This window comes from Stegodyphus dumicola, chromosome X1 (assembly GCF_044657685.1).
Source record: "Stegodyphus dumicola isolate Sdum_Otavi_A_Nest chromosome X1, ASM4465768v1".
Classification (NCBI taxonomy): domain Eukaryota; kingdom Metazoa; phylum Arthropoda; class Arachnida; order Araneae; family Eresidae; genus Stegodyphus; species Stegodyphus dumicola.
Window position 1 is genome coordinate 238,273,941 of NC_140780.1, and position 23,580 is coordinate 238,297,520.

At 31.7% G+C, this 23,580-nt stretch overlaps 1 protein-coding gene across 2 annotated transcripts in view; it reads left to right on the forward strand.

The window, feature by feature from the left end:
• crp (transcription factor cropped) overlaps window positions 1-23,359 on the forward strand; it is a 74,871-nt gene extending 51,512 nt beyond the window's left edge. For both annotated transcript variants that reach the window (XM_085807221.1, XM_085807222.1), the window contains exons 3-5: window positions 11,411-11,585; window positions 16,013-16,251; window positions 20,851-23,359. In XM_085807221.1, coding sequence (XP_085663347.1) covers window positions 11,411-11,585; window positions 16,013-16,251; window positions 20,851-21,441 — 1,005 coding nt within the window. In that variant the 3' untranslated portion in view covers window positions 21,442-23,359. The remainder of the gene's footprint in view (window positions 1-11,410; window positions 11,586-16,012; window positions 16,252-20,850) is intronic.
• The last annotated feature ends 221 nt before the right edge of the window (window positions 23,360-23,580 follow it).

Sequence of the window (23,580 nt, forward strand, 5' to 3'; positions counted from 1 at the left end):
GAAAACTGTGAATGAATTCTTGGCCGAGGCTGATGCTAACATTTCCACTAGTTTTCGTTAAGTGGGACTATTTTTCCTTTTAGCTGATCTAACATGGTATGAAAAGGGACATCTACATGGATAATTAAAGTCATGTTCCATGGCTTTAGCTTCTCAGTCACGATAATTCGATTTAGAATCAGGGTCAACAAACTCAGTTTTGATAGATATTGTCGACATTTATTTCATCAAGTTACGTACCTCAGCTAAACTTTAAAAAAAGTGATGACAGATGTGAAATATCTCCAAAATTGAAATATTGTATTCGTTAAGAAAAGTAAATGAAAATAGATAAATAATAATAAAAAAAAAAAAACGCATTAAAATTTTGTAAACTGTCATTGGGAAGATAAAATTTTGGAATTTTTTACAAAAGCTAGATTAACTCATATGCAGAGACTTTCGTTTATAAACGGTAATTGCATAAACTGATACCCCTTCATATGCCGTAGAATTTTTCATCACTATGCTATTTCGCTGGCAAATGAAGTAGCGCGTGATAAGCGTCACAACGCTAATTGAACACGTGGTCGCAAGGGTCCGCATTCCGTTGCAATTTCACCCCTTCTTCTTTTCTCTTTGAATGAGAGCTGTGGGGAAGATTCCATCGCCAAATATGGACTCCCAACGCTTGCTACTCTAAACGAGGCATTCCTGAAGGTGACGGATAAGATTTTTATCTTCCCCTCCCGTCCACTCTTACGGCCATTCACTAGGTTGTCTTCGGTTTTATTTCCCCAGCAAGGCTGTCGAGCTCTAAAGTGATTTTAACTCCACGCAGTATCTTCTCATTGTGCTTTGATCTTCCCCACTGTAGGAGCATTCGATTGCAGTATTGTAATAAGCTTTGATCCAAATTAAATAAATATATTACGTGTATACGTCTTTCCCCTATGTGGTACCATTTTTTCTGGTACACTTAAATATTTGCTATTTTTATTTTTTTAATGAAAATGTTATATTTTATTAGGAATATCGCCACAAAGTTTAATTGCCAGATTAGCTGTGATATAAAATTAGAAGTAATTACAGTTAGAATCTCTAAACTGCGTTTTGTCCATCATTCTATGTTCTGGGATTTGCTAGTTTTCTTCGTAACAATAAAGATTGAGGAGATTTAAACCAAAATTTCCTTCTCTAAATATCTTTTAAAACATTTGATTTGTATTACCTTTTCTAGTTAAAATATTCAAAACTTCTATCTTTTAAAATTTTATTTCTCACAGGTACTTTCCGTGGCATTTCCTTTCATATAGTGGTCTACCAGTCTGGTATATTTAAGAAATTTTAAATCATTTGGAAAGTTATCTCTGTTAAAAAATCATTTTCATTGAAAATTAATGAAACACATTTTCCACATTTAACATTAATTTTTCAATTGTTAACACATTTTGCGCACTCCATTTTTGTGACTTTACCTTCAAGTGAAATTTTAGCTTAACGTTTATGATGCTATAAACCAGGTACAGTGTTTCGTATTAAAGTTAAAACTGTAGATGGATTGGATTTTGGATTATTCAATTATGGCAAAGCCTCGAGGGCTATCTGCCTAAAGGGAGGGATGCCTTTCGTGGAGGACTTTCTAAGGGAAACTGGCTCGTATACACGTTACACATGGGGAAAACCACGAAAACGCCCATGCAGCCAGCCCGTTTGCGGGATTCAAACCTCTGCTCAGGCAAAACTCGAAAAGTTCGCAACAAGGGGTGCCCGTGTTTGATCGCTAACCCGGCGTAATATTATACGATTTTCGATTCCTTGAAATTTACGAACACTTGGGAACAGAAAATAGCGATTAGAAGTCCAACGGGTATGAGTCCATAATTGCGGAGTACCATGTGTGAGAGTCCGAAGGAAACACCTGCGGCAGCAGGCTTGAGGCGAAGGTAAGTGCGCAAGTAGAACATATGCAATTGATATGGCAATATACAAAGAAATGCCTAAATGCCCCAGTACAGAGAGTCCTAGTGACGTCATGAGATAAGTGGGATTCAAACCTCGGACATAATTGCCAGTGTTCAGTTTTACCGCTCGCCTGCTTAACGAAAAGACTCTACTCAGAGTCTTTCATATTTATAATGTGAACATTCTATAAAGACAATCCTCCTACTAGGCTGATAGTTTTGTGTTTTATCTTCAACGGTAGACAGCCTAATCTAAAACGCAATACTTTAATTGTAATTCAGTTTTAAATTAAATACCCAATTAAATCCGTATTCATGTTCTCAGTTCTTATGCTATTATTTCTTTATCCCTGAATTATGGATAGTAAATTTTTGTCTCTTCAGGGTATGCTAGGTAATATCTAGAAAAAGGACCCAAAAAATTCCAGCCAGAAGGAAAAGTAGTTGGTGACTCTTGACTGACGTACCGAAGGACATGGGTTTGAATCCTGGAGAAGGCATGGATGTAATTTGTCTGTCTTTTCATAGGAGGGCAATGGTAGCAACCTATTATGCGCTTAATAAAGAGACCACTGCTTCCGGCCATTGTACCAGATTGTGCACCACCACGATCGCGCGATGATAGTATTATCTATTATCACACGGATAACTCTTCCGCTTAGGGTAGGGGAGGTAGAAGTGATTTATTAGTCAGAGTTTCAAGTTCCGTTGAATATGCCGCGAATAGCTTACATTCTGCATGCTTTGTTCGGGCTGTCTTAAAGTCATGCTTCAAAGAGCGCATCAGGTGGGCGAATGTTGAAGGTAGGTCCTGGGGACAGGCTAGTTGGAGAGTATCAGAGTGGGAGAGATAACTATAGGGAGGTCGAATTGTTACTCATCGATGGGGGAAAGAGTTTTTTTGGGCGAAACGTCACTGGGTGAGAAAGCATATACATGATTCTGTGCGTGTATGAAGAAACAGGTCTGCCCTTCAATAGAAACATCTGCTAGTTCAGACTAGGAAGCGAAGTAATGAAATGCTTGTTTTTGACACTCCCAATACTGAAAAGCTGGAATTAAACGCGTAATGTTACGCTGCGAACTGTAGAAATATGGGCAGCGATATAAATCGTGCTCCAATGGAACGGTGCTTCTGAACACCTGGGTACCTGTGCCAAGGCACTACCCCATGTAGAATAATTAAGACATTGCAAATTACATTGAGGTAGCCAAAAAAAACTCAAATAGCGATATAAGACTATTGAGAACACTTTTATCATTAAAAACTTATGTATTATCTATTTTCTGTATTAATTTTGTATTATCTTTCTACTGCAAATTGCCTTTATGGTAAGCATATGTGTCATGTAAGAATCATATGACGATGATTAATTTTGAAGCAATGCAGTTTCAGAGAGATCTCTTATAAGCATGTTACTGCTCTTAGGGAAAACCAAGTTAAATAGACATAAAAGGCTGTTACAAATTAAAGCTAAGATTTTGATAAAGAAATATGCAAAAGGAAACTTATAAATTCGTATCTATAATTTTGAAATGATGGGACAATTAGAGGAAGATTGTAAATTTTAGTGAATTTTCCCCCCTGAGGATATATGTTTGTTATTGGAACTATCTTAGAGTGTTTCCATAATATAGGAGGGGTTTATAAAATGCAAAATATTAACTTTAAGCCCCCGGCAAAAATTATTGTGGTTTTTTTTCAACAGTTTTAATGGAAGGTTTGGTTTATTTTTACTTTCAAACTATATACATAGGCAAGGAAGATAAGGTTTTTGTTTCAGATATTTGATTGTGAGTTTTCAGTAGGTAAATATGAATTTAGGGTCCCCACTACACATTTTTACTATTTTTACAGTGATGTCTTTCTGTGTGTAAAGATTTTTTCGTGAACGATAACTCTTATATGAACGTCCAAAAACTTATTATTTTTCCATGTTTTTAAGCTTTCTACATTTATATAAAGTGTTGATTAGATTGTGGTTTAAATTGAACAAATGTAAGTGGTACTTTACAGGAAGCTCATAATAGTCTTATTAGACAGCCGAAAGAGGTACTTTAACAGTTTTTAGTGAATGATTGGGAAAAACATAATAGATTTTGGTTAAAATTGAAAAACCGGAAGTGATACTTTACTTGTAGCTCTGAATAGACTTTTGTAAAAAGTGTATTATGAAATTATCTCAAAACTTCTGAAATTTGATATATAAAATAGGTATGTGCCTGAGAAGAACATATTACATATATAAGCATTAAATGTATTTGAAGAATTATGCTAAATGCAGCATGAATAAGCTCATTATGAAGACGAGCTCTCTTTATGAAGCAATTAAATATATTTGCCTCAATTTTGTGTTCGTTTCACTTTTGTGTCAAATCACTTTTCAATTAAAATTATGCTCCCACCTATTGCTGTCGCTATGTATTAGTTTTAAATAAATAAAATAGCAAATATAAATAATATAGTGCATAGAAATAAATGTATGGCAACACTTTAACAGTCTGTCTAGAATCTCGAGGCTTAAATTGCAGTGGAGCTCTGCTCTAGCACTCTGTTTTTAAGATAAATCATAATTTTAGTCAGTTCTTTTATGTAAGTTAATCACAATTTCAGCAAATTTTTAATAATAAATATGCCTTAAAAATCAATTCTAACCTCTGAATGCAGGCTTGTCTTTCCCTCAATCAGAAATCTTGGACAGAGGTTGAGGTTTTTAAGGAAAGACAAGCCCCCACCCACATGCCAAAGGCTTATTCTCTGGGAAATGTAATGAATTTTATGAGAACAGGTTAATTTTTAGTTTCCTGAAAAGGCTTAAAGGCATCATCCTGGTCATGCACATGCCAGGATGATTTCCTACTGCAGAGCTCCTGTACACTTTTCGAACGATGTAACTAAACGCGGGGACCACTACTATCACTTGCACAGATGAGCATTACGTTTATTCTCATGTAGTTATTGGAGCGTATCTGGGGAAAATTTCTGCTCGACGGCTAAATTTATATCGATAGGGCATCACGATCAGAAAGTCTTCGACTCTTTCCTCTTTATTTTTAAAGCTACACTTTTCCATTAAAATTTCCTTTTATATCTTGCTACTGTTTCTAGAATTCTCACTATTCTCCTGTGTGATGCTTTAATCATTTTATCATTTTTCATTGGTGTGCTGAAAAAAAAAAAAAAAAAAAAAAAAAATGGTTTTTGTTTCTATCATCCCTTGAAATTATACATTATACACATAATCAGGACTTAAATTCAGATGGAGATAGGGTGAGCTATTTCTTTTGAGTGGAATTGTAATTCCATACAGAGTCCCAAATAAGATGATGTCTCGTAATTTTTTTTAACTATTTATAATTAATTTTAATAATTTATTGAATTTCTGTTTACCTCTTTATATTTCTTTTAATTTTAATTACTTGATTATTTTATTTATTTACATTTTCCTTCCTTTTTTACAGTGATTTCCTTTCTTCCATATGACTTCGGGACTTCAAATTTTAGAAATTAAGAATTCTAAAGATACGCTGCTTTTAGAAATTTTGTCATTGATTTGTGAACTCGAAACACTGTATGACCGGCGATGTTTTCAAATCAAAGCATGGGTGTATAATATGAAATGAATGTCAATGAATATGAAAGAACAGACTAATAAAAAATGAGTAGTGTCTAGTAAACATTGAGCCATAAATTTATAAACAATTCAGATTTTATTTACAGATGATCAACCGGAAATGATAGTTTATTTAACTAAGTAATAGCTTGTTTCTACAGTTAGCTCCGCCAATTCGACGATTAACATCACAACCATTTCTAGGGTTTTCAGTGCCTTGGGCAACAGAAGGTTTCGCGCCCTCTCTTGTTTGCCAAAAATGGAAACATTTCGTTATAAAATTTCATAACATCAGTTTGGTGCACTCTGGATATTGCATCCGGAGACAGATGTGCCCTTTGTCTTTCTCCCCAGCTACACTATTGCTTATCTTAGAAATTGGCGAGAGGTCATGTGCTGGACATATCAGATTTTTTACTACTTGTTTAAGGAGTAATTTCACGGTTATATAACAGTTAAGAACAGTTGTGAAAGGCGTGACTTTTTAACTGATGTATTTTTGTGCCCGAAAAAAAAATCAGTTTTATAAAATTTACCTTGAATTTTTAATTCGCTGCTGTTTTTTTAAGGAACTGTGAATAAACTTAACGAATATGACTAGACTCACAACTTTATATACGGAGAAAAGTGAAAAGGGGAAATAGAATATTTTAAAAATAGATAAGAATTTTTTTTTTCTTAACTTTCGGCATTCCTTCTGTCTGGTTACTCATATTTTTTCCCACAGAACCTTTCCTTCTTTTTCTACTTTCTCCGCCCCTTGCTACTTTTCCCTCTTTTCTTGTTTAGAGTTTGGAACGTCCTCTTTCAAAACTTTGCGTCACCTGCTCTCTTTTGTGTCGCAGTTTTGTGAGTAGCGTTGTTGTTAAAATGCCCGTTCCTTTTAAATAATAATAAAAAAATAATCATAATAAAAAATAAAAAAAGGTTGAGGACGGAAAACCCAACATTTTCGCAAAAGTCGGGGAAGACAGTTTTTTAAAATACTTTAAGGGGATGAATCTTGCCCCCTTTTTTATATAGTTATTAACATTTGCCTTTGGTTTAGTATTTTTTTCCAAAGCTGTGCTTCAAAAATTAATTTTTAGTATTTGAAGAATTTAGCAATGTATTTATAAATGTTAAAGGGCGTCTACGATTTTTTCGCCTTTATTTTCGAATGTGCAATGTAATTATCTTCATATGAACCATTTTTTCTTAGTAAATAGTTGCCTTCCAGTAGCCGAGTGATAAAATCGCTAAACACTTGTCATTTGATTTAGATCCCAGTCCCGTCGAACGGATTGGCTGCGTAGAAGTTTTCGTAGTTTTCTCTGTGTGCAACATGAATATGTGCCAGTTTCCATTGAAATGAACTTCATGAAAGCATCCATTCTCTTAGCAGAGAGCCCTTGCTATAATTTAGATAATCCAGTCTTTAGTAAATAGTTTTCCACAAAAAATATTTCTCTGGAAAACATAATTGCCACATGATTTCCTATAAGTGAATCTGATCGATCGGAAAAGAAACGGAAAAGAAAGGCTTAAAGTCAGTCAGTTATTTTATTTTCATTCTGTGTAAAATTGGTAGCATGTATAAGAAAAATAAATGCATTAATATGGATATTATTTAAGAAAGTCACTCGTAAAATACTTATGAGTTCCAATTTAATTTGATAGCTGATGCCCATCTCCAGTAATGGTGATTTATCGGGGCAAGGATTGCTAAAAGCTTTGAAAAATTGCCTTCATGTAGAACTTCATATTGCAAAATGCTTATATTTACATTACATCGAACGAAAAACTATGAATACTTTCCAAATCAATTCTATTTCCAGATAATTCATTTTTTAAGAAATCATATCTTAAAATTAGCAATTTGACAGTCTTTTGCATTACGTCATTGATTAACCCTTTTACTATTTACTTTACCCAAGTAGCACGGCAACGCCGCAACGACGTGGCAAACTCGTGGCGGATGTCGTTGCAAAAACGTTGCAATATGTCTTTAAGACGCCCAGTCCGCGAAACTCCACTGTTTTGCAACCGTTAAAAAGACGTCTTTATTACGTCTTTGCAGATGAAGTTTTTTTGTCGCACAGACGTCGTTATTACGTCTTCCTCAGGTTTATAATTCGGTTGTGAAAGCATCGTATCACGTCTTAACGACGCCTAAATGTTCGCAGAATTCGACCTTTTTGCAACAGTTGTGAAAACGTCGTTATGTCCTTGTGTTACATGTTGATTTATGCAGAAAAATAAGCTTAATAATTAATATGTTTTTCTTCTTTTTTAAAATTTTGTCTTCCTTGTATATTTCTATATTTTATCATATTTATCATTTTTAATATTTTATCATTTCCTGAAAACCAGAAGATATAACAATTTTTTCCTTTAGAATAAATATGCATAATTAATAATAGCCTTAATTATTTTCAGTATTTTTAAATAACTTAAATTCCAAGTTACGATTATTTAAGATTTCATAATTTTTTTTCCCTTAATTCAGTATGTGAGAGTAATTATGAAAAAGGTTATTATAAATATATAACAGTAATAGTAGGTTTTAAGTAAATAAAACTCAATCAGACATAAATAAAAGTAAAGCTGTAGTGGGTTTAAAAAAAAAAAAAAAATGTTTCTAATAACAGCATTATCACATTTTATTTCTGTTAAATCTCAGAGACATTGAAAATTGCCCCTGTTATGATAAATTAGAAAGGTTCTTAAGGTAACATAATCAGTATTTTACCTGAACTCAAGTATAAATTTATTCCCGTTTCACAGTAAAAAATATAACCATAATAAATTTAAATTCTATATCTCCAAGATATGCAAATGAAAGACAGTATAAAGTAGTTAATAAATGTGATCAAAAATATACCTAAATCTAATAACTTCCCATATTCATATCTAAAATGAAATAATAACCTAGCAAACAACATACATGACAGCACTTTTAAGAAAAAACATGAACTAGCAGGGTTTGAAAGTTTTGAAAGTATAAATAGCAGAAGGAAGGTAACAGAACTAAAATTTCCAATTAATAAAAAATTATTTGCCTTTTTTAAATAGTAAGCAATTAAAAGTGCAATAATTATGGATTGCAGTATTTACTAGTAATGCTGATGTCTCTTAACACTATTTTTTCAATCATATGTAAATGCATTTAATTATTTTTAGTTTCTACATTTTAAGAATAGTGGTAGATTACAATGATCATTTCATGCACTTTTTATAATCAATAACTTTCCTTTTGATACTGTACAGAAATAATTTAAATAGTATAGTATACGATAGCGAGCTAAGTACGTTAAAGTAAGCTCTTCGTTAAATAGCACACGATGAAACTTTTTGTTTTTATTTATTATGAATATCTTTGTTATCACAAGCATATCAAATGTAAGCGAAGAATATACTTAATGAATATACTTAAATTATGAATATAATATACTTAAATGACTCACTTAATATATTTAAATTTAATAAAGAACAAAACCTATTTTCCAACATTCATTGAGATAATCTAATAGACGTACATAACGGCAATATTTAAAAAAAAACGCAAATTACACAGTGTTTGGAAGAATAGACACCTAACGACAAGTAATAAAACTGCAATTTGCAATCAATAAAAAATATTTAGTGTTTTTTAATATTACACAATTAAGTATGGCATAATTATAGATTCAATATGTATTTTCATAATAGTAATGCTAATGTTTCCTGAACACTATTTTTTCGATCATATGTCCAAAGTCTGAGTGCCAACCTGTATCATAATCACAATAATCGATTAATATGAGTGATATACGATATAGCATTTAGGATGTTATAACCGAATCCGTGTATCCAAATATAACGATAATCTGTGTGTCCAAATATTGTACTGCTGGAGCCACTGGAGATTGGAGAAACCACCATATAATTTTAATCGCCGGAAACTCATAAAACACCAATATAGAACAACACTATTTCACTGTATGGACCATTTTAGCACGTTGCAAGCAGATATTCACAAACAAAATAAGCAGAAATTCGGCATTACCACGATGATTTCTCAATTCAAAATAAACTGCCATCATTATATTTTTGTACATCATTCTCTTTCTGTATTGAAGCTCTCCAGTATTTAATTCGAGCGGTGAATTACAAAAGTGTGAAGAAAATATTCCTGAAAATAAGATGGAGTCAAATTATTGCACAGTTACTAACTTGTTCAAATTTGGCGGCTAGCCAAAGCATGCAAGCCTCGAGCTCAGATGTTCGTTTATATAATCATCTAGTAAATAATATAAATGGAATGTCGAACAGCAATTCAGTGTAACGTTTCAGCGATTTATACGATTGCATTAAACCTTTAAACGGTTCTTCTGATAATTTAATAGAATCTTTTTACCTAAATTTGATAATTTATAATCTGATTTATATCTGATAATTTAATAGAATCTTTTTTAATTTAATAGAACCTAGAAGAATTATTTCAACTGACTAGAATTACGAAGAATGTTCACAAGATTATATTTACAAAAAAATATTTATCGGGCTCACGAAAACGTTTGTCATGTCAATGTCGCCAAATCCCGAGTGTACCATAATACTAGGATTAAACCAAGCATTTTTTAATGCATGGGGAAAACGTAAAAACATAACAAACAGTTCAGAATTTTTATAGGTAATGAATTTCGTACTTTTGTTCACAGTTTCTCTAATTTTGATGTCAACATTTATTAGTAATTTATTAAAGCCATTAGGTATTCCAGAGGTCTGTGGTTCAATTACCGGCGAAGGTGTTGCTAATTTTTTATCTCTCCGGCCTCAAAATAACCTAATGTCTCTACAAAGTGTCATTAATCATTCCATTCTGCTTCTTCTGACTGTTGGTGAGTTTTCCGTCATATATGTTGGACAGACGTTAAAAATGCATGGATATGCATCATCTTTAACATTCACATTACATTCTTTTAACATTCATTAGATGATTGGGCGTTTTCTCAGAATTCTTAAAATCTCCTTATTTTTATCCGTGTATACATCTTCACGGACAATCATAGCTTTGCGAAAATGGTACTTTTTGCTCTGTATGCGGTAAAATGTTTCATATAATGTCAGCATATTAATTCAAATAAATTCATCCTTACTTCAAAAATAATAAATAAAGTCATATTTCAGCAGTGAACTAATTGCTAACATGTGATTTGCATTGATTTTGGAAATTTGATTTTTTAAAATATATAAAATGCATAACTTATAAATATAAAAAATATATAAATGTGTAAAATGCATAATTTACTTTATGGATTAGTTTCATTTTAAAATATTTTGCTATAATATTTATAAAAATAATAAAAAATATTATAATAATTATAATAAAAAATATTTTAAGTATTAATTATTTTAACAAAATTTTAAACAGTAATTTAGCACGTATTATTAGTACTGATTAAATTTAATAATTCAAGTATTTATATTAAATATATATTTCATTAGATGAATCTACCTTAGATTAATATATTTAGATGAAATAAAGTAATGAAACATTGTAAAGTAAATCTTATGCAGACTTCAGACTCTTGAAAGGGTAGATTTAGTCTCTTTTCATTCTAAAAATTACGCTGATGAACTAACTATTGAGAAAGTAACCACTACGTGGACAAATCCATTTTAAAATTTAGGGAGCTTGCTTTCTGAATATCTTGAAGGGAAAAATTACATGAATACTTAATTAGTTTTCAGAATGTTGTGCTAAGAAGGTTGTGGGGGGGAATACGGTATATATTGTATGCTTTTATTGTTGCTGTTTTCTCATTCCAATGTAACTTGTTCTCTGATATGTAAGAAGAAAAAAAAAATATGCCTTTTTATTTATTTTAGGCTGCTATTCTACAAAGCACAGCTGATTACATATTTCAGTTAGAACAAGAAAAGGCTAGACTTTTAGAACAAAACTGCCAGCTTAAAAGAAGAATGATTAATTCTCAAAGTAATCAAGATAGTGATGGCAGCTGTTCAGATTCACCTTTGCCTAAAAGGAAAAAAAGAGACACAGGTTTGTCACAAATGTTTTATATTATGTTCTTCCATTTTTTACAGTTGTCCGATAATAATAGTGTTTCAAAGTTATTATCAGTTCTCATCTTGATTAGTGGTCTTGATTTGATAGCTAACATTCAAATGAATAAGTGCATTCCTCTAAATTCAGGTGTTCTAAAAATTTTAAGCAATTTTGGATCATTTTAAAGTGTGCTGATATTAAGCTAGTGTTCTTTCAGAAAGTTTAAATGACGTGAATATTTTGGAGTAAAGTTTTGAACAGTTGAACGCATAGTATTGTGTTCTGATAATTAAAAAACTGTCTTTAATTCCCAAGTAATTATTTCTTATTGAACATTGCTGTCTATTTGTAGATCGATGCTGCCAATATATTTCGTGATTTGTATGCTAAATCTCAGCATAGTAAAAAGCTAAAACTAATGGCAAAGCATCTTCAGCTTTATTAAATATGCATTTAATATGCATTTAATATTTATAAATATGTGAATGTTATTATAATAATATAATTAAGCTTTCTAAAGTGCTTTATATTCTGATTTTGAGTATTTTTATTTATTTATTTAATTTTTAATTCTGGAAAGTCAGGTACAGAAAATATTTAAAAGTTATGAATGTCCCTTTAACAGACTTAAATTTATGCACAGAAATAAAAAATTTTTGATTTAATGATTGAAATAATTAGTAATACAATCATGCTTATGTATATGAAAGTCACCATAAAAGACCACGACCAGCATATAAGTTTCAAATTGCACAAGTGGCAAAAGCCTGTAATATAGTGAAATGTCATAACTAAACCCTCCTCAGTACTCTCATTCCACAGTAGTTGTGACAATGAGCTGAGCTGCATGTGCCTCTGGAGAAATGTAACTGAATAAGGATATAGAACATTTAAATGTGTTTTTGGATTACAGGTCACTCCTTAGATGTGTATTTTTCTTAGCTTTCGGGGTCATGGCAATCAGTGATCAAGCAGTATCTGAAACATCTGTATTTTTCTTTAGCATACTTTGAAACATAGAATGACTAGCAAAGAGCTATTGATTGCTAGACTCTTTACTCAGAATTGAGTAATGTCTTGTTATAAACTGATAAATGCATTTTATATTAAATTTTTTTCCCAAATCCTGGAATTTCTTTTAGAAACTGCATGTGCTATTACTGAATAACATTTTTGACTAGGTTTGTAACTGAGATCAATGAAATAAGAAAGATTACTGAATAGTCATTCAAGTTATTCAAGAAACTTTTCCTCATACTTCATTAAATGTATTATTTTTTTAACAATTACATTTCTTCAGTGAAGAGTTGCCACTATATTTCCTAATTCCTTTCCAAACAAGCAAACCTTTACCGTGAAAACAGCATCATGAATATGCAGCTGCATGTTGCAAGCTATCTTTCAGATGAAAATACATCCAACATCAATATTAAAGTGGACTGATAATGTGACGAGTACTTGGGTCTAGCTGGGCTTGGCTTCCCTGATCCAAGCAGGGCAACACCATCTTTAATACTTTATTCTAGAAGATGCAAAAAGCAGGACTGAATATAGTGGGCTTCTTGCTTAGAAACTGTTTTCTAAGTAATAAAAAGTCTATAATAAAAGTCTATTTACTTGAATAACTAAATGGCTGTTGAGAATCTCAAGCCATCTGAGGTTGGCTTGTGTAACTTCAACAACTAGAGTTTATAATGTTATTTTCGTGCCAGCAGTGGCACTTAAGTTATTACGTTAAGGCAGCCTCAAATGTTAGGTCAACTGTTTTCGTACTTAACTTAAAGTAGGTGTTAAGCATGGAAACAGTTGTCTTAACGATCGGTCAAATTGACCAATGGGCATTTTTACGTTCTGAGTTTGGCAACACTGGTTGAGCAAAGGAACTGAGAGAGTTTGTGAACTTTACATAATATGTCAATGTTTGTTAACAATAAGTTTTGTAAAAGATTAAAAACTGTAATAAATTTATTATCAGTCATGTGTAATAATCTTTTTGTTAATTTGAATGTTCTTTAATTTTTTATTGCCTTACGATGTTTTTAAATAATAAAATGGATAAAAGAACATTAAAAATGCATACATGGTCAAAATGACCGCATGTGTACCTTTATGTTATTATGAACATGTGTTCTTATAGTTGTTAAGAAAGCAATTCCAAATTCTTCAAACTATAGTTTGGTGAATATTCATAGATGTCCAACTTTGGCCTGCTTTATCAAGTGTGTTCACCACTTGCACTTCTCACTTTCATGTAAATGCATTTTAAATGTGATTAACACCTGATAACTCTCAAGTTTACAGATTTAAATTTCACAGCACCTGATCATTTTCAAGTTTACAACTTTAATTTTAACTAAGATTAATAATGGGATCAAATAAGTTTCTTTTTATAATTTATTTGTGTTTACTTTATTTACATTTTCTATGTTCAGGTTTCATGTCCAATAGCATATACTGTATATTCTGACGTATAACACACACTTTTAATGCAAAAAATATAATTGACACTAATTGGTGCACGTTGTGTGGCAGATATAAAAATGATAGATTTAAAAATAAAGAGGAGCATACAGAAATTAGGTGTTTACATGCACCTAAATGCTGTACTAATTTAAAAGAAATGACATATCTTATGAACTTAAAAGTTTTCATTATCAGATAACATGAAAAGTTGTTCATATTCATCTTCCATTATATCTTCAGGCACATATCGAATTCTGTTTCATGTTGACCATCATCTTTACTCATATCCATGAGTAAATAATACAAGTAATTTTCTGTTCCATCTAGATTGTTAAATACAGTACATTTTTAAAGTGACTTTTGAATTATGTTGGGTTTAATTTCATTCAATGCTTTTTTATTATCTACTCACACACTATTTCTAGACTGGTATGACACATTTGATATCCTTTTGTAAATGTTTTAATTTTCTAACATCCACGTAGCCCACTGAATTTTAAGTTTTTACATTTTAAATTTTCTTTAAATGTATTATTGATACACACATCTAAGGGTTAAACTAATGGCGTTAATCCAACTGGAATAAGTACCATTTCTGTATTACACTCTTTCGACTTTTTTTCATATTATCCATTAGATGGGATCTAAACACGTCTCAAACTAAAACACTTTCTGGATTCTTTAGGGCAACAGGACACTTTTGCTTAAAAATTTTTATTCAGAATTTCACACCGTATTTGTCCATCCATCCTTTCTCATGAATCTGAATGAAAACACCATTTCAGAAATTACATTTTAGCATCTTCTTTCTTTTAAAAATTACTGTAGTTTTTAATTTTGTAGTTTTTGCTAAGAAGGAAAGTGCCACAATGAGGTGAGAGTTTTTGTGACCTATAGTTTTTATGTGAACAGTTTTTGTTCCTTTCATATTGTTTCATTTTCTATCAAATGAAACAGCACTGGAGTTTCATCCGTGTTTCCAATATGTGACAATAAAGAATTTTGTTGCCTTCGCAAGTGTCCAACATACTTCTGGAAACTTATCAGTTTGTTGTCCCAATCTTTTAGAAGTTTTTGTGAAACTTTTATTTTTTCCTCATAGAACTAAATTAATCCGGGAAATAAATTGACTACACCACTCAAAAGTTGGTTTAAAGTTTTCAGTTTCATTTGCATTCTTTTTTGCATACTTTAAGGCAAATAAACATACAATGTATCTTGTTGGAATTAAATCCATTTTGTGATCTTCTAGGACCCATTTTGCAACATTTTCTTCTAGGATAATCCATTTCATTATTCTTTACTCAAAGCACATTTATTCTTTGACATATTAATTATTGTGATTTAATTATGGAGCTTTCACCAACAACAAACATTCTTGCTGTAGCATGCTTTCCATTTGCAAATTAAATGACTTTGCATTTGAAACCAGAACTGTGGTTCTTCCCCAGCACCCATTTTATACTACTTAAAGGAACACTAAGTCAACTGTACTTCACCTAAAGCAAATGCGATTTACGAAAGCCTTTAATGTTCACTTCAAAGTCTGAGCTTCAAATGACTACAGAAAGAGAAAACATCTTACTCCTAATTCTGCTAGTTGATTTAGGTTGAAAGTGCATTCTTACCCCAAATTATGCCTCCTTTTCTCAAAACTCTAGAATAACATTTTTGTGCACACCTACATTGAATATAGCCCACCTTTTACTTCCTCAAGCATTTCCCTTCATACACGTTGTTCCTCATTATCTCTTGTCAGTTCAGTATACTGATGTTCGAAAGCCTTGGTTCGAAAGATTAAAAAATGTTTGAAATTATAGGTGTGCGATATACACCCATGTATATTATACACAGGAATAAATGGCAATTACTGTAAATAATTTTTATAAAAACATAGTCTAAATGCTGTAATAAAATAAGAGCTAAAATTCATAAAATATATTTTATAATCATTTTAGGCTGCATAGCGGATTCAACAGATGAAGGAATAGGTAGTTCGAGTCCTAGAAGTGAGGCTGGTGCTGATGAGTCTACCAAAAGAGAACTTATTGAATTGAGACTGCAACTGGAACATGAAAGGGAACTAAGAATAATTCTTCAAGAGCAGTGTCGAAGTTTAGAATCTCAGCTTCTTGGAGATGATGGTACCCAAGAAATAACTAACCTAGCTCCTTTACAGTATCATAGTGAACCGGAGGTAATTCTGGATTTTTCTCATTTAAGTGTGTTATGAATTGCAATTTAAAAAGCGATAATGTAAAAATAATGATGCTTGATAATAGAGGGGATATTTTAGTTCTAAAATTTTGCACACTCTTTATAATGCAGTCTAAAAGTAATTAGATTTCTCTTTAATTTCCTATATATTATATATATATAATAAAATTCTTGAGTTGTGAAGGTGTAGCACTGTTTAGATGCACTAATTACAGGTAACTACCCAAAATATAAATTTCACGGCGAGATTTGAAGAGTCGTACAGTTAAAAGAATTAGTTGGTGGTGTATGAAAATCAAGGAGAAAAATGTGGGAACACCTCTCATGCTCAAGAAATCAAAATAACTTCCAGTATATTGAAAAAAGAAGTTTATAAGCTTCTTTTCCATTTTATAGCCAAGAGGCAAGGGGAAGACATACGGTCCTGGGCAAACCAATTCAGAGGATGCCAAATTCATGTGTCCCATTGCGTTTTGACAAATAGGAGGGAGCACGAAATTTTCAGTTAGGAAGGGTTTCCTGGCACTGAAAAATGAAAACCCTTGCTATGCTTCTGGCCTACTAGTTTCGATTTCAGGTGAATTGGCTGCTGCATGGGCATTTTTGTGATATTCCACTCATGCAATGTGGTAAAGACACAATTTCTGTTAAGAAGTCCTCCACAAAGGCGTCGCTCTCTTTAGGTGGCCCTTGAATGTTTTACCATAATCAAATAAACCAATGAATCATTCTTATAGTCTTCTGGCTGGAATGGATTTGACATATCAGCTTGATGCTTTCAAAAACACTGTAATCACATCACTTGTTGCTATAAAAGTCAGATCTTTCCTTATTATAATTACAAGATGAAATACAGTTAATTTAGAACTTGTATGTAATATCATGAGTTCTGTTTTCTATGAAAATGCATGTTTGCATCTTGTTTTTGGAGTATACAGTAAGACCCCGCTTAACGCTGTTTTGTTTAGCGCTGTTTTGGTTTAGCGCTCTTTTATTTCAACCCGGGGATTCTCTGAAATTGTGTGCAGTGCTAGGTTTCCAAATAACATATCCGAAACAGTGTAGTTGTGTTTCTTGCTTTGTGGACGCATTTTTATCATTTGAAACATTTGTTGACATTATTGTAAGTTTAAATTTGTATAATACTATAACGATTAATACAGTGACAAATATTATGATCTTTAGTTTTTATCATGGGTGATAATAAAAAACAAGAAAAGAAAGCAACCAGAAAAAGCATTTCACTGGAAACTCAAATGCAAGTGATTAGAAGATTAGATTCTGATGAACGTCAACCTCAAATTAGTGCTGCATTGATTTTGGCAACTTCAACAATAAGGACAATTCTTAAGAATAAAGAAAAAATACTGTCATCGGCAACTGCAACTACGTCAAGCTAATTATTATTAGATCTTTCACCATGTCTTCCTCCTGGATCCACTAATTCAGGTTCATAATTTATACTTAAATTATGTATTTGAATTAATTTCATTATCTTATAGAAGTTATTATTACCTTGCTTATGAGACAAGCCAGAAAAAGGGGAAAAACTGACCTCAGAGTGCCTGTTCTAGACTATAGTAGCATTAATTACATCTATTAGCAGAGTAGTTCTAGCGTGATGTCCAGCCATATTGTACTTCCCGTATGGTGTTTTTATAATCTCCTGAGTCTTATTCTCTCATTCCCAAGTCCAAAAGTTTTTTTTTTATAGTATGAAAAATAGATTGTATGTTAAGCAAGAAAGAGATATAACATGGCGACTTGTAATAGCTTAACTATTGCCATATTAGTATGCATATGAACTTGGACTGATATTTCATTATGCATGATGTGTTAAGATGGAAAACATTATTTGTCTTGTTCTGTCATTCCTTGAAACTTGAATAAAATCGCACAGCTTGGAATCTGAAGTTATGCGAATTTTAGAGTTTTGTAAATTTCAAGTCCTAAATGAACAATCATGAGGGGGGGGACGCCGCGGAGCGCAATGAATTAGAAGTTGATCTGTCAGCACTATCCTTATCTTCAGGGCAGATGTTTTTATTTGGCTTGTAATTCCTTACTAAATGTAGTATTTCATCTCGATGTACTCCGTCTTTGATATGATTTAAATCAAATTCCTCGTCATTATAATTCGCTTCCGATAATGAAGAAAGTGACACAGAGGTTATTGAAAACGAAAAAATTTCGATTGACAAATTAGTCGGTATTCTCGACACAGCAATTATAGGACTTGAACAGCGGAACTTTGTAACTGAACAAGAAATTATGTCTGTTTATAGAATGAAAGAGAAAGTATTATCACATAAAATGAAGCAACTTAAACAACTTACATTGAAAGAAATGTTTAATAAAGTAAACAAATAAATATTAAGCTTTTTGTTTTGTAAATTTTGATACCCTTTAGATCATAATTGTTCTTTATTTCATAAATTACGGTTTCATATTTTTAGTTTTATAATTTCTACATGCCATCTTACCAGCTTTAAACTGATGATGTATAATCCGGAAAAATCGATAATCCGGAATCGCCGAAGTCCCGACGAGTCCAGATTAACGACTTTTGACTGGATATGTGTCCTTTTCTTCTTTTCTGTATTTTAACTGTATTCTTTCCCAATGGCAAACTAGACTTGAAAAAAGAAGTGAAATTTACTTTGGAGAAAGCTACAGCAAGAGCCAATATTAAGCCTTTACACTCAGTTGTCTCCTCAGAGGGAACGTAACTTGTTTCTTAAGATCAGCCTGATTGCTAATCTTATGAGTCTAGAAGAACTTCTCGAAATTGGCATGTTTCTCTAAAGTTTCATGTTAAGATGGTATAAAAATCAAATCAGAACAAGATATATGAAAAAATAACAGCCAGTGATGTGTCTGAGGAAAACATGAATTTATTTCCTGCACAATGTAAACTCCATTCCATAGAAAGGGGTAAGGAGCATTTGTATATGCTAAGTAGATTTGTTTACTCTGTAGTTTGAAATACTACTTGTATAGTTTGAAAACTAAACTTGTATAGTTTGAAAAGATAAGATAGGCAGTTCAGACTGTAGTCTAAAAGAAGCAAACCTTAAACTGAATGCAAGTTCATGTACAATAGTACAGATTGAGACCTATACTAAGTTTTAATTTTTTATATATATATTATACTGTAATTTTGTAATACTAAACCTGCATTTATGTGAAGAAAGGCCATTGATTTGTGGCTAATTAAACTGTAAGAAGACTTCAAATACAAAAGGTTAATTAATCCTCCAAGGACATCTGATTTTCCAATTCATTCATTACACATGAAACCTTCTGCCTTCTCCAGACGTGTCTATCTGATTTCAGGTTGGATGTATATTGGGAGGGGAAAAAGTCAAGGTGGAAAGGGGTCATTTTGAAATTATGATAAAAAAAGTATAATTTTTTCAGAATATTTTTGGGAACTTTCAAATTTTAGAGTGAAACCCATAATGCTCAGAAAGTTGAAGATTGAACATATGATAAAGCTGAAATAAGAAATAAAATAAAAAATTTTAAATAAAGTTAGGTTTAAGGGGAGAAAAAATAATTTGCAGACAGTCTTGCATTAAATGGGACAATTAAGGAGGAAATATAATTTTTTCAAGTCTAAACTTTAAAGGCAGAAAACTGATATCAATCTTGCAGTTTGTGATTAAAAAAAAAAAAAAAAAAAAAAAAAAAACCCTCTATGTAAGAAAAATAGGGATTCATACTATAAATAATCAGGTTCTGATATGTAAATAATTTTTGATTAAAAGTCTAAACAAAATATTTGAAGACTAATTATTAGATCTTTCACCATGTCTTCCTCCTGGATCCACTAATTCAGGTTCATAATTTATACTTAAATTATGTATTTGAATTAATTTCATTATCTTATAGAAGTAGTATTTTGTGTTTGGCAAGTATAGCTAGTATCTTCATAGCAAACAGTAAAACTTGCCAATTTGGGCTTCAAAATTTAGGTTTTTAAGTGATTACAAAAACGAGAACCATGTTTGTGGTCTTCCTTCTGTATTTATTAACTCAGATATATAATTTATACTTCTAGAAACATGAAATTTCATTACCATATGGTAGTAATATTTTGTATTTGGTGCAGTATAGCCAATGTGGCTTTTTGGGAGAAAATAAATAAATATTACTATGTTGCTGGCAATATAATAATTAATGTGTTGTATTTTAAGAGTGCCTCCATAGCAAACAGTAAAACTTGCCAATCTGCACTTCAAAATTTAAGTTTTCGATCTGTAGTTAGCCTCAGTAGTGGCCAAGTTTTTAAAACCTCTGAATACTGGTAGTTTGACCTGATCTGAGTTTGATCCCAGGCAAATGAGCTGGCTGCATGGTTGGTTTACCCCAAGTGTGATATGAGTTAGTTTTCCTCAAAAAGTCCTGTACGAAGGAAACCTTTGTCTAATATCTTGTGCTTAGCTCTTGTGGCTTTGTCATATTCAAATAACTTAACCGAGCAATCCATAGTTAAATTATTTCAAAGCGTGGTCTTGATCTTCTGATTATTAATTTAAGGGTTATATGTGCTTATTCATGGTCATTAATTTTACAGGATTGTGGAAGACCACCTACATCAGCTTTAAGAATTGCTCTTGAAAATGGGCTTGGTAGTCCTCAGTCTCATACTTCCAATCAAGAGAGTCCTCATGAATTACCTCTTCGAGAGTCAAGTCCAGAACTTTCCAGTGCAGAAGTTCCAGAAGATCTTTCTGGAAAAAACAGCTCTGTGTTACTTCCATGTGTGAGTGAACTGTCCATTTCTGATGCTGCCAGCATTCCAGGGATATTAATATCATCAGGTCCTTTAAGTACACCACAAACACCTTTCACAGTTGAAACAGACATTATTACTCAAAAAGTATCATACAAAGCAAGTACATCAAGGCAGAACCTTGAAACCATAGTTGAAGCAATAAGGCATGTAGAAGGTGATCATATGTTTAGAGATGATCTAAGTCAATCTGAATCCACTACGGTCCAATGGTGTGATGAAGAAAACACTCTCTCATCTGGTAAAGACCAGTGTGAAGAACAAACAGTATCTTCCCATACAAGTTCAGATTCAAACTTTCGACATCAAATCATCAGGAATGCTCCTATCACGCAGTCCCGACCTGGAGTCATAGTCTCCAATCATTCTTAATATGCAATTTCCCCATATGTGGGTTGTCATTCCACCATTTTCATGTTTCATTTAGCACTTTCACATTAGTGTAAAATACCCATTGTCCATTTTTCATTAAGGTAAATTCAGTTCCTCAGTGCTTTGAGCACTTTTATCTGTTGTCATTTTGTTTGCTCCTTTAGCACACTGATTAGTTTGACCAGTGATTAATACAGACTGTTTAAAGCCATAGCTATTGCCAAATTTTGGTACTATGTACTAAATTTTGGTGCTGAAATTATAATTGTAAATATTTAGTGCTCATGGCTTTCATTTAGGTTTTTTAGTGCCAGAAAAGAATAAATGGTCTACTCACATTTGTCTGTTACTGTTACATTTATAATGAAAAGGCTTTCTATACAAGTTTAGTTAGCTATAGAAATCTTTTCAGTATTGCAGTTCTTTCCAATTTCTATGCTGACTGATATAGATGCAGCTAGTTAGAACATTGTTCTAAAATACTAAATTATATTAAATAATCTGGAAAGAAGATTGAGTGGCATGGTATTTTTGACCTTGAAAACTAAAATTTTGTAATAGAATCAAAACCTTATAGCAGGTAACTCTAATAAGACATTGCATGTGTAACATACAGCATAGATTACAAATATTCTGATTTATTTTAAACATACAGAGCTGCATATATATCATTAGATGATAGAAATTCATCTGCATTTACATTTAAGAGTCTATGCAAAGTAACTTTGATATCTCAGTTAAATAACTGTGTGAATATTCTGACTGCTTTATGTTTACAAGAGATGCACAATCCTAAAAATTAAAATGTAACGTATGCCATGGATGCCTTCTTTATGGTATGCACATTTTCTTTTCTGGGAATTTATTGTTGATCAGTTATCTTGTAAATGGTGCTAAATGCTTTGTTATATATCCATTTCAAACAGTGATTTCTATTATAACTTACTGCATCATTATGATGCTCTCAGGTTTTATGTACTGTGTACTTTTCTAGTTGTTTTGTGGCTTTTACATGTAGAAAATTAAATTATTATTCAAATTTTTTAGATGAACAGAGCAGTTTACCCATGCTAAATGACATATATGTTGATTTTATCAGACTATTGGAACTGCTGCAAAATTTTGCTGTGCAAATGAATGAAAGCACATTTAAGAATGCAGTTTTTAAAAATATACCAATGTAAATGAAATTTAAAAAAAACTATATAGTTTGAAGTTTTAAAGTACATTTTTTCACTATAATGACTAAGCTGGAAGTTTTTACAAATGACTAATTGCATTGTTACCATTTGTCTGGCGCAGATAACCTTGACAGGTTTTGTGCCAAATTACAATAATCCAATCTAATGCAACTCATTATAATGACATATAATTTCAAGTTATAGCTAATTTCTTATATATTTCCAGAAACATTTTAAATTAAAGCATGTTTAGAAGGGGCAGGATTATTTCAAGAGTTAAATAAATGCTAAATTGTCACCTATAAACTAAGAGTATGGTACTAAGGCTTCTGTGAAGTGATATTGGTGATCTAAGACACTAAAATGGCAAAAAAAAAAAAAAAAAAAAAAAAAAAAAAAAAACCTTTTTAAAAAAATCATTCATAAGATTTAGATGTCCCATCCATAATATATATGTGAAATTCCATTGTAAGACAGTTCTCACTTAAAAAATATTAAGCATACAAATTTAAATCAAAAGTAAACCTAAATTGTGAGTGGGAAAGATAAAAACCCCCCTTTTTGTTTTGCAAATTTTTTAAATATTTGGGCTTAAGATCTGTAATTTTGTTGTGTCTTTAGATATCATTAGTAGAGAAACTGGCTTGTATATAGAAAGTTTATGAAAAGTACCTTTGTTATATAATTTCATAAATTATCTTTTATGAAAGTAAATAAAAATGCTTTTGTTATTGTGATTTGTGTATAATATATCTATTTTTTTTGTAAAGGAATCAAATTTCTGATTGTTAGAACATTGTATTGAAAGATTTTAAAAAAAAAATCTGTGATTTGAAAATAGTGACTAGTTTAAAAGGTACTGCTTATTGTAAATCATTATTAGAATTTCTAAATCATGGCCAGTCGGGAATGTTTAGCCATCATCTCTACTTTTGAGAACCATTATTTATAAAATACA